Source organism: Cyprinodon tularosa, unplaced genomic scaffold, assembly GCF_016077235.1.
Source record: "Cyprinodon tularosa strain WSP-4 unplaced genomic scaffold, ASM1607723v1 ctg359, whole genome shotgun sequence".
Taxonomy (NCBI): Eukaryota; Metazoa; Chordata; class Actinopteri; order Cyprinodontiformes; family Cyprinodontidae; genus Cyprinodon; species Cyprinodon tularosa.
Genome location: NW_024039073.1, coordinates 1,298,428 through 1,312,310, shown reverse-complemented (window position 1 = coordinate 1,312,310; position 13,883 = coordinate 1,298,428). Strand labels below are relative to the sequence as shown.

Below are 13,883 nucleotides of genomic sequence, written 5' to 3'. Positions count from 1 at the left end.
TGGCATCTACATTTAATCACTTAGATCAGAACTGAATCTGATCTGTATTTTTTTGTAAAGGAAAATCATGACATTACTGATAAGAAAAGCTTTGAAGTGAGCAATACTGCCCTCTTGTGCAATTCTTTTTTCTTTAAAGGTTCCAAATCGTCTTTTGAAGCTCAAAAAAGGGACATTGCCAATGTCTATTAATGTTTTTATGATTTAATTGAAGCACTTCAATAACTTTAGGAATAAATAAATGAAAATCTGACTTTTCATCAAAGTAAACGCCTCATCTGTTTTAAATACTGATTAAGAAAAAAGCAGGAAATACAACAGTCCACATGCTTAGATAGGCATAATTTTACGGATCAAGCTGGGACCGAGTTAAAATGTCACTTTTTGAAGATTTAGGGTATTAGAAAAAGACCACAGCACACAGGAAAGATTTTATGAAAACAATTCTATTTACAGGAACAGATTATACAAATGCAACATACAACCTAAACAAGACCGACTACCATCAACATTTATTTACACTAAAAAGTCAAAAAATATAAAATAAAAAAAGTTTATTTGACTCTAAAAATGATAAAAATATACAATTATAAATTCTGTATTTCTTTTGGAAAAAATAACACAAATAAAACAGTTGCTCACAGGCCACGAATTGATTGTTTAAGCATTGCTTAAAGTACTTATCTGAGGCGTGTAACAGTCAATGCCATTCTCCTGCTGAGAGCATAAAAGCTGTCCAAGGTTGACCAGGAGCCCCTAGAAAGAGCCCTGCAGCAGAGATGTCCCCCTTGGTTAAAAGTCATTGATTAAAAGCGGGAATAAAGCTTTATCACAAACGCCGGACGCTCTGTTTGCTGCGAGGCCCCCCCGCGATGATGGGTGTAACCTTAGAGGTCTTGCTGTTCATATGAGGTTTGACCGTTCGGCAGGGAGCAGATCCGTGGAAGGGCTCCTGACAGCGAGTGCAGAATTCGAAGAGACAGTTGGAACGGGTACACCTGGCTCTCTGAACCTCAGCAGAATGGGTTGCAGGCGAGCCGCAGCGCCTGCAAGAGCGCAGAGACTCGTGCTGCTTCAGACTGCTGGCGGCCTGTAAAAGACAGTGCTGGTCAATGATCGGTTCGAAAGCTTAAAAAAAGTGGAAAAATTGATTGAATCTTAAAGCAAAGATTAAGAGACTCACCTGTGAATATTCGCTAAAGCGAGAGGTAGGTGTGTGACGAGTCGTCCTGCAGCTATGTCTGGACGGAGACTGAGAGGAAGCTGGGGTGCTGGAAGAGGCCAGAGTCTGCATGCATGACAGCACCACTCTGGATGTAGCGAGGTCTCGTGTCATACCACTTGCAGTTTTCATCCGAGAGCTTCTTGACTCCTAAATGTTATAAGTTACATTAATTAGCATAAAAACACATCTGGTAGGTTTAAAGTATAAATTATTAGACTTTCTTGTTAAAATGCTGTCACTACCTGATCTGTGCTCATTTGGTCATACACAACCTGATATACATCTGGGTTACCCTTGATTTTACTCAGTTTTTTTCTCTCACCCCAAAAATAAGAACCATGCTAAACTTCGCTGTGTAAAAGGATAATATTATATTTAATTTTCTGAAAAAATAAATGCATTTAAATCTTTGCTGTTGTATCACTCGTCTGGGCCCCACCCATCTAAAAAAAGGGGGGGGGCCTACGCTACCTCCAGGAGCTAACCATTTCAGCTTTGTATTTATACATAAATCTATTTTTTTCTAGCTTAATTTTTGCCTCTCGTTTTAATCTTATAGTTTATATTGCATAATATAAAGCAAAAAAAAAAAAAACTTAAAATGCAGTTACACAAAGTGTAATCAAGTTTGCTGGACGGCTCTGAGCAGGTCTGATGATGTCAGACCAGCAGTTTAATGGAGAGACTGCAATGAAAATATTTTTACATTTTGTCTAACATTCTTTGGCGACTTGAGGACAGAAATAAATACTGTAAATAGCATAATTACACCATTTATGGTGAACTGGATGAATATCTGCTTGCACATGCGCAAATGAGCTGATGGTAAAGACAATGCTTCTGGTACTGACCGGGTAGTGATGGCGCTTAAGCTTAATGCATGACTGAATAATTCCTTATCAAAAGTCAAATAGTTGGCGTTCCACAAGAACCCCCCCACCTCTAATCAAAGCTGCCTTTTTTTTTGTTTTTTTCAGGTGCAGTTCCTCCAGCTTTGTGGTTTAAATGTCTAAAAATGAATGCCTTGGTTCAGTTATACAAATATCCACAGATTGTCCAGATATCAGCTCTGTTCCAGCCTAGTTTCCCCTGCCTCCCAATAAGTTTCCTCCAAAGAAAGCCTTCATCCCTTAAACCCTCTAGATGTCACCCATTTCAAACATCTGTTCGTTGAGCTGGATTTCTGGATCCCCAAGTTCCTGGTTTTTCACTACCAGTTTACATGCAGGAAGATTTTAAATCAGCAATTGTGCCAATTCTGAAGAAACCAGGTTGCATATGAAAAACTACAACAATGTGCTACAATTTTCAATAGGATCAAACTCATGCCTATGACATCTGTTTATCTGTGGTGGAATACATTCCTTTCTGTTATGATGATGCTATAAACATAAAGTTTAAATGACCAAGAACCCTTATGCGAGTTACAGTATATTCCCCAACAGGTTTTCATATATTTGGCTGTTTGCATCAATTTCCTCACCCTGAGTGCCTGCTCAGCTTGTCGACACCTCCTCATAGCTGCCGAATCCTCGCATATGATCTTCCTCCATGTCCTGCTCACTTGCCTACAACTATAAGGGGAAAAATGGGATTATGCTACAGTAAAAACAAAATAATATTCTGATTAGGGCTGCAACTAACGATTATTTTGCAAAATCTGTTAATCTGTTGATAATTTTTCCAATTCAGTGATTAATAATCGGATATCCAAAGGTTCCTTTTTTATCTTAAATGCAAATTGTACAATTTACCGAAGGTATAATTACTGCTTTAAGTGGGTTTCCCTGTCAGCTAAAGGCATATTTTAGAGTCTCTAAACTCCAGTTAACGATTAATCGATTACTAAATTAGTTGACGATTATTTCAACAATCGATTTATTGTGATTAGTTGTTTAGCCCTAATTCTGATATTTAAAAAAATCGTATTATCAATCCTACATGTTTCTCCTTTTACCTGATTAGGTCCATGTCTCCCAACATGGCCAGGATGTTTGTCAGGATGATTTTCATGTTCCTGACGAGCAGAGATGTAAACATGTCGATGTGCTCTAGGCCAATTTGTCCTCCGATTATACGATCCAAAAGATGATCCTCCGCTATCTTTGGGATGACACTCCAGTCATACCTGCAACATCCAACTTCCATTAAACTCAAACTACAAATATTATCCCTTTATCAGTTATCACTCTTTAAAATAACATGTTCCTGCGGTATTAAAATATTACCTCTTATTCTTCTTGTAGCTCTTAGCGAGCTCTTCACAAACATCCTGCTGGAAACGTAGAATGGGCAGGTTGGATCTGTGTTGATTTGCTGGGGTGGACGACATAGCCCCCGTTGCCCTTTTATGTCGATCTACAGGTGTGTGAACCGAAAGGGTCCCTGGAAGGCTGAGTCTAGCCGATCCCTGACATTTTGTGGGGGAATTATTTGCTGAAACAGTCTTTCCCCGGTGTATCCCAGCTATAACTTCACCTTCCTCATCTACATGGTGATCAATATGACTGTTGATCAAAGATAAATAACCACTGTCTTCAAAAAATTCATCCGAGATCCCATCCTGTTCCCTGTTGGTGCTGTTTTCCTTGTTGTGAACTGTACTGGTGTCACTCTTGATGGGGAATAGTTCAGTGGTCACTCCGGCTGGGGAATGCTGGGGTTTAATGGGGGATGGCTCCTTCTTTGGGGAATCTTTAGGGTAAAGCACTTTAGCTTCTGCAGCAGCTAAGCTTTTCTCCATCGTGCTCTCCTTTGTAGATCTGATCATGGGACATTTCATGGTTAAATTAAACATTTGCTCCCACTGAGCAGTTATTGTGATCCCTGCAAAGACACAGGAGGAGAAATGTCAGGCCTGCATAGATGCTGTAGCATGACCAAGGCTCATCAACTAGCATAGCTTCTGCAGAGGTTTAAATACAATAAAGAAAAAAGCATTTCCAGTGCACACATAACATGTAACTTGTCTTAACATCGATCTTATATCATCGATCAAACTGTACATTTTGTTTAAAACAGGACTGATTTTGGCGCGATGCGGATTTGGCGGCGGAAAGATGACGTAAAACAATCTGCTGGTATTTCCCACACTTTAAAACAAAGGATTAATAACAGAAAATAAGCTTTGCATTAGGTTAGTGGATTTAATAATGATGCTTATAAGAAATAGTCCCATGGGGAAGTGCATTAAGCGGACGCATTTGGCGCTCTAAGTCACAGTAGCATGTAACAAGCTAAACATAAGCATAGAGTGATGCTTGATTTTAAATGTCGGTTATTTTCTGCGATGCTGTGTGCAGTACATGAACCCAGAAAAGCAAAAAAAAAAAAGACAAAAACAACGGAGCTAATTACACAGTGCCATGCTAACAGAACCCGAAACTGCCTCGATAACAATATAAAATGTCGGTTTTTAGCTTGAAGTTTATTTAAAAAACACTCATACCTTGAGTTATTCTGCTAAAGTAACGTCGAGGAAGTATCCCTTTTTTCTGTACTTGAAGCTCTGTCCACGTTTCTCTCTGTCCGCCAGACAGCCGCTTCACAAAATTAAAATCCTCTTTCTCAGTAATAAATCCGCCCGTTTCTGCTTCTATTTGAAATCCGTGCGCAAAGGCGCAAACCAATCAGGTTGCAGCAGAAAGCTGCCGCGTTCCAGCGTGGACCAATTAGATTTCAGGTTGGGCGGAAGTGGTGCAACAGGGTTCTACTCCGAAGTGAAACATGAAAACAGATGTGTAGTGACGAAAGGGAAAATAACTTGAACTGAGGCTAGAGTCAGTTGAACATTTTTATGACCTATATAAAAAATTGTTGATGGAAAAATATGCAGGAAGTGATTGACCATTTAGAATGTAAAGTAATATGTTTTAATTTTAATGCACATAGCAAAGTGTGGGATAGGGGTAAAGAGTAGAATGGATTACTGATTGAAGAATTTGTTCAAATAATTCAATGTGTTTAAATGATGGCAGTGGAACAAATTTAACATATAGGGTGGAAGGGATCAGCTATGAATCTAACATTACAATCAATCAGTTGCAAGGAGTTTTGTTTTCGCAAGGTTGATAAAGACATTAATAAAGAGTGATATTAGCTAACAGATATTAAACTGGGTCTTAATATTGAGAAGGTATACACAGGAGTGGGAGATTGCTGTTTTAGAAGAGTTAAGTGGGATAGACTCAGTTATATCTGTGATAAAGAGATGGAAAAAGTCAATATGCATGTAATGATTTATAATGCAATATACATCAGGTACTATGTAGTGTAAATTTGTGGGCAGAAAGACAGACCTTAAGGAGTGAAGATTATTTTGTAAGGAGGAAACAGTGTTTTTATAATGTGCAATGGCAAACAGAAGTTTGCAATGGTATGAAAAGTGATAAAAGGCACTAAGAAGAGATACTATAGGGAGAAGAGGATTAATAAAGCATGTCTGGGGAATAATTAGGAGGATGTAAGTGGCAATCATGACATTTAACTTCGATAGAGGTATATTTTAGAAAATAAGGGTAAAGCAGAACTTTTAGCTCAGCATTTTGTTAAATTCTAGTTTAGATAATCGGAGGGAGTTATGTTATGTGTAATTTAGAGGCTATACAGACTCAGACATGTATAACAGATATACACAGCACAGTAAAGGCTACCTGTGCTAATTTTTATCAGACATGTTAAATGTTGTGAAAAACAACTGTTGCATGCTTGGGTAAGACAAACACTAAAAAGGAACTGGAAGGGGGTTGTCAAAAAGTTCACACCCCTCTCTGGAATGTGCAAAGTGACTTTTTCACTGAAACCAGACAGTAAGGAAATGGGGCTGGGGCTGGAGATTAGATAAGCGACCCTTCCAGTCATGTTGTATTTTACAATTCTTTTTAAAGTCTTGATGTCACTTTTGCATAAATGCAATGTAGTCGAATTCATATTAAAAGCTCAGTTAATAACTTCAATGAATGTTCATGCATTTGTAAGAAACCTTGCATACTGAAGTGTCTCTATGCTAATTCAATGATAATCCCCTAATCTTTCCTGTTCAGAGTCTAATTTACAGGTTTAAATTGTCTTCAATTGCATATTTTGCACACCACTTCATAGAATTCAGTTTAGTGCAAAGTAAACTGTTAATAGAGTGCCCTACAAAAATGTGCAGAGCACTCTATTAACAGTTTCCCTCTATATGCTAGAGTTTCTTTCCTAACTTTTGGATTTTCGCATGTTTAATGTGGTCCTCGCATGGGCAGTAAAAGTCCAAACGTCAGAGGATAATATTTGCCACACTTTTCTGTTTTGAGACCATGCAATGCTCAGATTTGTGTGTTATAACCTAACTCTGCAACAACTTTCATCCCCAGATGCTATTCTGATTATGTATTTTTCCTCTAGAGAAATTATTGTTATATTGATGATCTAAAATTGTGTCTACTTTGCAAGTCGCTTTGGATAAAAGCATGTACTAAATGCATAAACGTTAACTAAATGCATAAACATGCAACATGTTCAATGGTGATGCTGTGGTCGCTAATGTTCTCCAAACAACCTCAGAGGCCTTCATAGACCAGCTCTGTTTCTGCAAAAAAAAAAAAAAAAAAAAAAGTACTGTTTTTACCAAACACTAGACTGTACTTTCCAGTGTATTTCTTATAGCTCCCAAAGGAATATTGCTACGTTGTGGTGGACTAGTGGTTTGGGCATAGAGCTTAGAATCCTGAGGTTCTGAGTTTGATCCCCACTCCCACAGACTGCCACTCTGGCTCCCTGAGCAAGACCCTTTATAGGGCAGGTTACTGTTTTTGATCACTTGCAGACCCCTTACAAATGGAGTCCCACTCCTCTCTCAGAGGTCTAGAAGCACAAGATCTATATCCAGCCATTGAGCAAAGATATTGCTACATGGCTGTACATCTTATTTTGGCATTTGACCAATTATATGAGCCCTTGAATGATATATGTTCTAATGTAAATTAAGTTGGAAAAAAGTTAACAAGTCAAGAAAAAAGGTAAGAAGTTAATTGAAAAGTAAAAAAATAACAACTAGTTAATTATATTTAGGCTTATAAACTAAAAAATGTAAGTATCAGCATTTTTGCAATAAAAATATCAATTTTTTTATGTTACAAAGGAAGCAAGCTCTTGTCCTGGATTCCAATAACACTACTGGCTTGGAATTTTGATTTTAAAAGTATTTCACTGAGTGCTCTATAAAGGGTAACCCCACACTGCTCCCTGGGCGCCGCACAATGGCAGCCCACTGCCCCCCAAGGGGATGGGTTAAATACAGAGGTAAATTTCTCCAATGTGCGATCAATAAAGTTCAATTATTATTATTAAATAAAATATAGCAGTTTTTATTTATTTATTTTTTTTTTTTACCCAGTATCTGAGTAGGACTGGAGTGAGCCTTAAAGGCCACTAGAGGGAGACACACAACAGCTCATTGTGAAACAGTCCTCACTCTGCGCATGCGTCAACATGTCTGCGCCCATAGCAAGGTGTTAAAGGAGCTGCATCATTGTAGAAGATGTTAAGAAGCAATTTTTAGATATTTTTTATGAAAAATAGTGATTAAAGTTAGTGTTGTTAGGACCACAGGAATGTATCCGACGACAGGAACACCCCGACGGTAGCTTTTAGTTTTACCAGCCCTGCAAAGTTATTGTTTAGTCTGTCAATGATCTTCCTATATGTTTCCTGGGTTCAACCAAATCTTAAATACAAATTTTCAAATTAGCTTTTCTCTTTTTCATAGCAGTAATGCGGAATTTATTTATTTAAATCTTGGCAGATGTTTGGATGACGGTCCTGAAACCCAAAGTCGGTTAAAAAAAATAGAAAGTTTATAAATTAACCAGCTTTTCTTCTTTTTTTACACCCTTGTTTTGCATTTTTTTAATCTAATACAATGTCGATTTTAATTAAGTAAAGTAGTGCAATGTTATAAACCTGGAGTATAGCATCAGAATGTCATTGCCTCTATATTGCATTAGCAGATTAGGTGAAATATAAAATGGCTCACAGGAGACTTGTGAGCCATCTTAGGAGAGGCAGTGAGTGGATAACCCACTTTCAAAAGCCACATTTCACTGGCAGCTTTGTGATCAAGCAGCTCCCTGATCAATATGTCAGAACCCAAAGGCTTCTTCACACTGGGAAACCAGGCATGATGATGAAGCTGCTCTCAGTGGATGAGCTATTCGCCAAAAGATCTCTGCAGGAGCACCTGAAAAAGCTGGAGAAAGAATATAAGGAGTGCTTACAGGCTGTCACCTACAGCGCAACAGAAGATGAGTGCAGCGACGATGAGAAGAAGGCCAAGAGAACTAAAGTATCCCAGCTGGCTCCTCTCATCCAGAGGATCCAAGAGCTCGACAAGAAGCAGAAAGAGATGACAGAGACTGAGATGCTCCTGAAAGGTGAGACCGAAAGAGGATTTTGTTGAACGATCTCCAAACTGTGTCTTTGTTATGTTCATTGTCTGAAGGTTGGCATATACCTAACTTTATTGGTCTGGCAGTGAAGAAATCACTTGTGACATAGGCTTTTCTAAACAAACAGAAAGTGCAAAAATATGCTAAAAATGTATAATCATATCATATATAAAAAAAGTTAAATTTAAATCATGGTTCCCTTTGTCTTTCTGGTGTGATATCATTGTATTTTAGGTAATTTCCGACATATCTTCCCCAGGGTCCTGAAAACATGGCCTGAGCTGCATGTCAGACTCCAGGTTGAATGGAGAACGGGTTCAGTGTCCTCTGTCTGTTTTCAGCAGTATTCTTGTCTTTCTTCATAGATGATGACGCAGCCCTGAGAGAACTGGCTGAGCTGGAAAGAGAAAGCTGTTCACAAGATACTCAGCATCTCAGACAAAAGGTAGAACCACCTGCTGCAAGAGGAAGTAGACCACCAAATATGTCATCTGAAGCTGTTTTAATTTGTAATGTTAACGTCATGTTGACCGTCCAGGTCCTGGAGCTGCTAATCCCAGAGGAGGAGGCGGACATGAGCGACCTGGTCCTGGAGGTCACAGCTGGGGTTGGTGGTCAGGAGGCCATGCTGTTTACCGCTGAGGTCTGATCAAGTTCTTGTTTTGAAGTTCAATTAAACAAATAAAAAATAAAAGCCACTTTGATGTGATGTTCATCCGTTTGTTGTGCCCCCTCCTGAAGGTGTTTGAGATGTATGAGGGCTTCGCTCAGTACCACGGCTGGTCCTTCGACACACTGGAGAGGACGTCCAGTGATTTAGGTCAGTGGATCTCATGTCATCATCGTAGTCTTTTTAATTTCAGGCTAACTTCTAAGAAAGAAATGTAAAACATTTTGATCCCTTATTTCTTGAATCATGTCCTTTCATTTTACTTTCACCTCAACCTTATAGATTTTATGGGGTAGCCTCTGCTACTTAATCTTTTATAGGGCACTCAGTGAAATACTTAGAAAATCAAAATTTCAAGCCAATAGTGATATTGGAATCAAGTACAAGACCTTATTACCTTTTTAACATAAAAAAAAATATTGATATTTTGATGGCAAAAATTGTCAATGTATTAACAAGAAACACCAACTTGCCCGAGTATATTGAGAAAAATAAAGCGTTTCTATAATAAATTCATGAAAAACACTGAGAGTGAAAGAAAAATTTTTTTTGGTACAACATAACCTTAGAGGCATTAATGCTGATACTGACACTTACATTTTTTAGTTTATAAACCTAAATATATTTTTTAATAGGCATATTAACTTTAATCTTTTCTTTTTAACTTTTCAATTAGCTTTTTACCTTTTTTTTGTTAACCTTTTTCTTTTCAACTTAATGTACAGTAGGTAATATATCATTCAAGGGCTCATCTAATTGGTCAAATGCCAAAATAAGATCTAAAGCCATGTAACAGGATCTTTGCTGAATGGCTGGATATAGATCTTGTGCTTCTAGACCTCACTGAGAGACGGGGGGGGGACTCTATTTGTAAGGGATCAAAAACAGTAACTTGCCCTATAAAGGGTTAATAAGTTATTTTAACTACCGTATTTTCACGACCATAAGGCGCACCGTACTAAAAGGCGCACTCTCAGTTATGTGTGTCATTTCTGTATTTCACACACACATAAGGCGCACCGGACTATAGGGCACGGGTTTTATATACAGGTACATGTCCTCTACTACATTTAAATACCTCTACTGCGTATTCAAAAATAGAGTGGGAGCAAAACTGAGTATGTTTGTGCTTTATTCATGTATTTATTACAAAGTATTAATCAAACCCATCAAAGTCATCATCCTCTTTTTGTGAATTAAACAGCTGCGCTAAATCAGACATGCCAGTTTCCCCTTCTTCGCTGTCAGAGTCACTTTCCGTGCCGGGCGGCTCCTCAGAAATAATGCCGGCTTTTGCGAAAGCTTGAACAACAGAGCCAGCAGACACATTAGTCCAAGCATCAACAATCCATCCGCAAACTGTGGCATAACTTGCCCGGCGCTGCCTTCCACTTTTCATGAAACTGTGGTCTCCGTCTGTCATCCATCACTCCCACGCCGTTCGCAGCCTTACTTTGAACGGCTGGTTCACACCGATGTCGAGCGGTTGAAGTTCCTTTGTCAGACCTCCCGGAAGCACAGCGGTCATTTGTTTCACCTTTTTTTTCACATCGGCTGTGAGATGGGCACGCAGGGAGTCACAGATTAACAGCGATGGTGATGCGTGGAAAAAAACACCTGGTCTCCTCACATACACCTCCCTCAGCCACTCTTTCATCATCTCCTCAATGAGGAGATGAGGAGTTCTGTATAAAGCACATACCTGTTCTTTTATACACAATCCACGCCCACACTTCCCCCTTTAACGTTCTCATGGCGGTCTCAACAACGTCCGCATTAACAACACACATAGGGCACGCCGCACTATAGGGGGCGCAGCACATTTTGAGGGGAAAAAAAGACGTTTATATGTGCCTTATGGTCGTGAAGATACGGTAAAAGTGACAGCATCCTTTTAATAGTTTTTATTGTACCTTTAAGTTGAACACATTAAAAACTCTGTTCTTAATCTGTGGCCTAAATGTGAGCAGGCGGACTACGCCACGCATCAGCCAGCATCAGCGGCCCTCAGAGCTACAAAAAGATGAAGTTTGAGGCTGGAGTTCATCGGGTTCAGAGGGTTCCCAAGACTGAAAGACAGGGAAGGATGCACACCAGCACCATGACTGTAGCTGTTCTGCCCCAACCTACTGAGGTACGAAACCAAAGGTTTGATGAAAAAGAAAAAAAAACTGATGAATTGATGTGCTCATTTGTGCTGTCCATACATAAAAAAAAAAAATTAGTTTAAACATTTTGTTTTCTAAATACAATGCATAACAATAGAAACTAGAAATTAATATCAAAATAATGAAAATTGAAGATAATGATGGATATGAATTTATTTATTAGTATTTCTTAATATTATAGATTTTAAGGAACGTTTTTGTTTGTCTTTTCCTTTGAGTGACTGTTTGATTCTGTGTGCTTTGTTGTTTTTTAGATTTCTTTCACAATAAACCCAAAGGATCTGAGGATTGAGACAAAAAGAGCGAGTGGAGCTGGCGGTCAACATGTCAATACAACAGACAGCGCAGTGAGAATAGTCCACCTTCCAACAGGTAAAGTTAGGTTGAACACATTTTTAAAAATCAAACAAAGCCTAACATAACCTTCATTTGTCCCCATATAGAGGACAGGGCAGTATTCTACTGATTAATACTAACTGCACTGTTGTCATAAATCCTCTCAAGGCTAACAGACAGTTTTGCAAGCTTGCATGCATTAGGAGGAAAGCTAATATAAAAAAGCAAACTATAAAAAGAAAACCAGAAAAATCTTCTGCTCTTTAGGTTGAAACAGAAATTAAACATCCTATTTTAACATTTAAAGCAATCCCTCACACTGAGCATCCATATGGCAAAAATGAAAAGGAGAAATTAGGAACGGTGTGCAACATTTCATAACAGAGGTTCTTGAATGTTGCTTTCTGTCTGATAGGTGTGGTTGCAGAGTGCCAACAGGAGCGCTCGCAGCTAAAGAACAGGGAGAAGGCCATGAAAGCTCTTAGAGCAAAGCTATACAGCATGAAGCTGGAGGAGGAGACCAGCAAGCGTCACAACCAGCGCAAAGTCCAAGTGAGATTATATTCATTTCAATTTAATATGATATTTATTAGTGAGATAAAAGTTTACAATGTGAATTACTATTCATGTGGAATGTTTATGATGTGAATTATTTGCTTGAAAAAGTGAATGCAAAAATGACCAAATGCTGCGTTGCTTTCTGTCCCTTTTCCAGATCGGCACCAGAGGCAGATCGGAAAAGATTCGGACCTACAACTACGCCCAGGACCGAATAACGGACCACCGCATTAGCATGACAGTGCACGACGTCAAGAGCTTCCTATTGGGGGAGGAGCTGTTGAACGAGATGAACTCCTCGCTGCAGGAATTCTCCAATCAGGAGACTTTAATAGAGCTGCTGGAAGAGAGCCATCCGGAGGAGCTGTGACTTTTGCCCCAATGGGGAGGAAACATTTGAATGCAGCGCTGATATTGTTCAACTGTACGATTTGAATTCTCATTAATATTTGCCATGTTGCATTGAACTGAGGTGCTTTTTACAAACGGAAAGACCGTGGAACTTGACTACATGGATTTGTGACAATAAAAAGTTTTTCTTTTCTTTTCTTTAAACAAAGGCCTTTTTATGTGTTTACTCTTAAAGTTTTGAAATGTTCTGGTCGTGGGTGCATCAGTCACTTCGAAATATCTGAAGGAAGGAGATATTACATGTTCTTGAAAAAAACAAACATATATCATGATTCAGTCTATAACAAATTGCTTTATTTTCACAAGGTGACCTTTACTCAGCAAAGTGGTGAATGCCAATTTAATGTTACTTTTAAAGATGCAGTAAGACTTTATTTTTCTATGTAGAAAGATTTCTTTTTTTAAAGGTCCCTCTGAGTCAGACTCCAAACTTGCCCTTTTAGCCATCAATGGCATACTTCCATACCTGTCAAGTTTTGAATTTAAAGTTAAGGGCATTTTTCGACATCTACCGCTAGCTGTACAACTATCCCAATCAAGCTCTATTATTCAGTATATTTAAAGAAGTGCATGTGCACAAGAAATCTAAAATAAACCCTTTTAACCAATTGCAAACTACCATTGGGTTAATATAAACATCTGTAATTTAAACATGTCCAAAGCTGTTGCATACAAAAAATTTAAACTTGATTTTTTTTGTTTTTACTCACATGATATAGCAGCACCTATATGCACTGCATACACTGCTTTTCCTGGACAGATTAAAACCACACAATTACCTTTTCCAGACACTTTTTTTTTTATAAATGTAAAGGCCTTTTATGTTGACATCTCTGATCTGTTTGAATGAACTACATCACCCACAATGCCTTTGGTAATGAAGTTGATTAATCGAGCCCAGCTAAAGCCAAATCATCGGTCACATCCACTGATCTCTATTTACTCACTGGATTGCTGATAGGCCGTTGTTAATATATATGGTTCTGTAAAGTCACCAGCTGCCATATTGATACTCCCCAGTTAGATCTGTCGGAATGTAAACCTTATGTGCACTACAGCATCGAACAATGATGATGTTCTCATTT

At 38.5% G+C, this 13,883-nt stretch overlaps 2 protein-coding genes across 2 annotated transcripts; one reads left to right on the top strand and one right to left on the bottom strand.

Moving 5' to 3' along the window:
- Window positions 1-428: 428 nt before the first annotated feature.
- Window positions 429-4,830, bottom strand: fbxo5 (F-box protein 5). Its single transcript, XM_038295672.1, has 6 exons — window positions 4,674-4,830; window positions 3,454-4,051; window positions 3,183-3,353; window positions 2,709-2,799; window positions 1,184-1,372; window positions 429-1,090 (listed from the first exon to the last, which is right to left on the bottom strand). Exons 2-6 carry the CDS (start codon window positions 4,020-4,022, stop codon window positions 830-832), a joined length of 1,281 nt encoding a protein of 426 aa, XP_038151600.1. The 5' UTR covers window positions 4,023-4,051; window positions 4,674-4,830; the 3' UTR covers window positions 429-829.
- A 2,849-nt stretch (window positions 4,831-7,679) lies between these two features.
- On the top strand, window positions 7,680-12,935 carry mtrf1l (mitochondrial translational release factor 1-like). Its single transcript, XM_038295682.1, has 8 exons — window positions 7,680-8,640; window positions 9,021-9,100; window positions 9,194-9,298; window positions 9,397-9,475; window positions 11,296-11,459; window positions 11,748-11,865; window positions 12,245-12,381; window positions 12,545-12,935. The coding sequence occupies exons 1-8, from the start codon at window positions 8,235-8,237 to the stop codon at window positions 12,755-12,757; spliced, it is 1,302 nt and encodes a 433-aa protein (XP_038151610.1). The 5' UTR covers window positions 7,680-8,234; the 3' UTR covers window positions 12,758-12,935.
- Window positions 12,936-13,883: the final 948 nt, after the last annotated feature.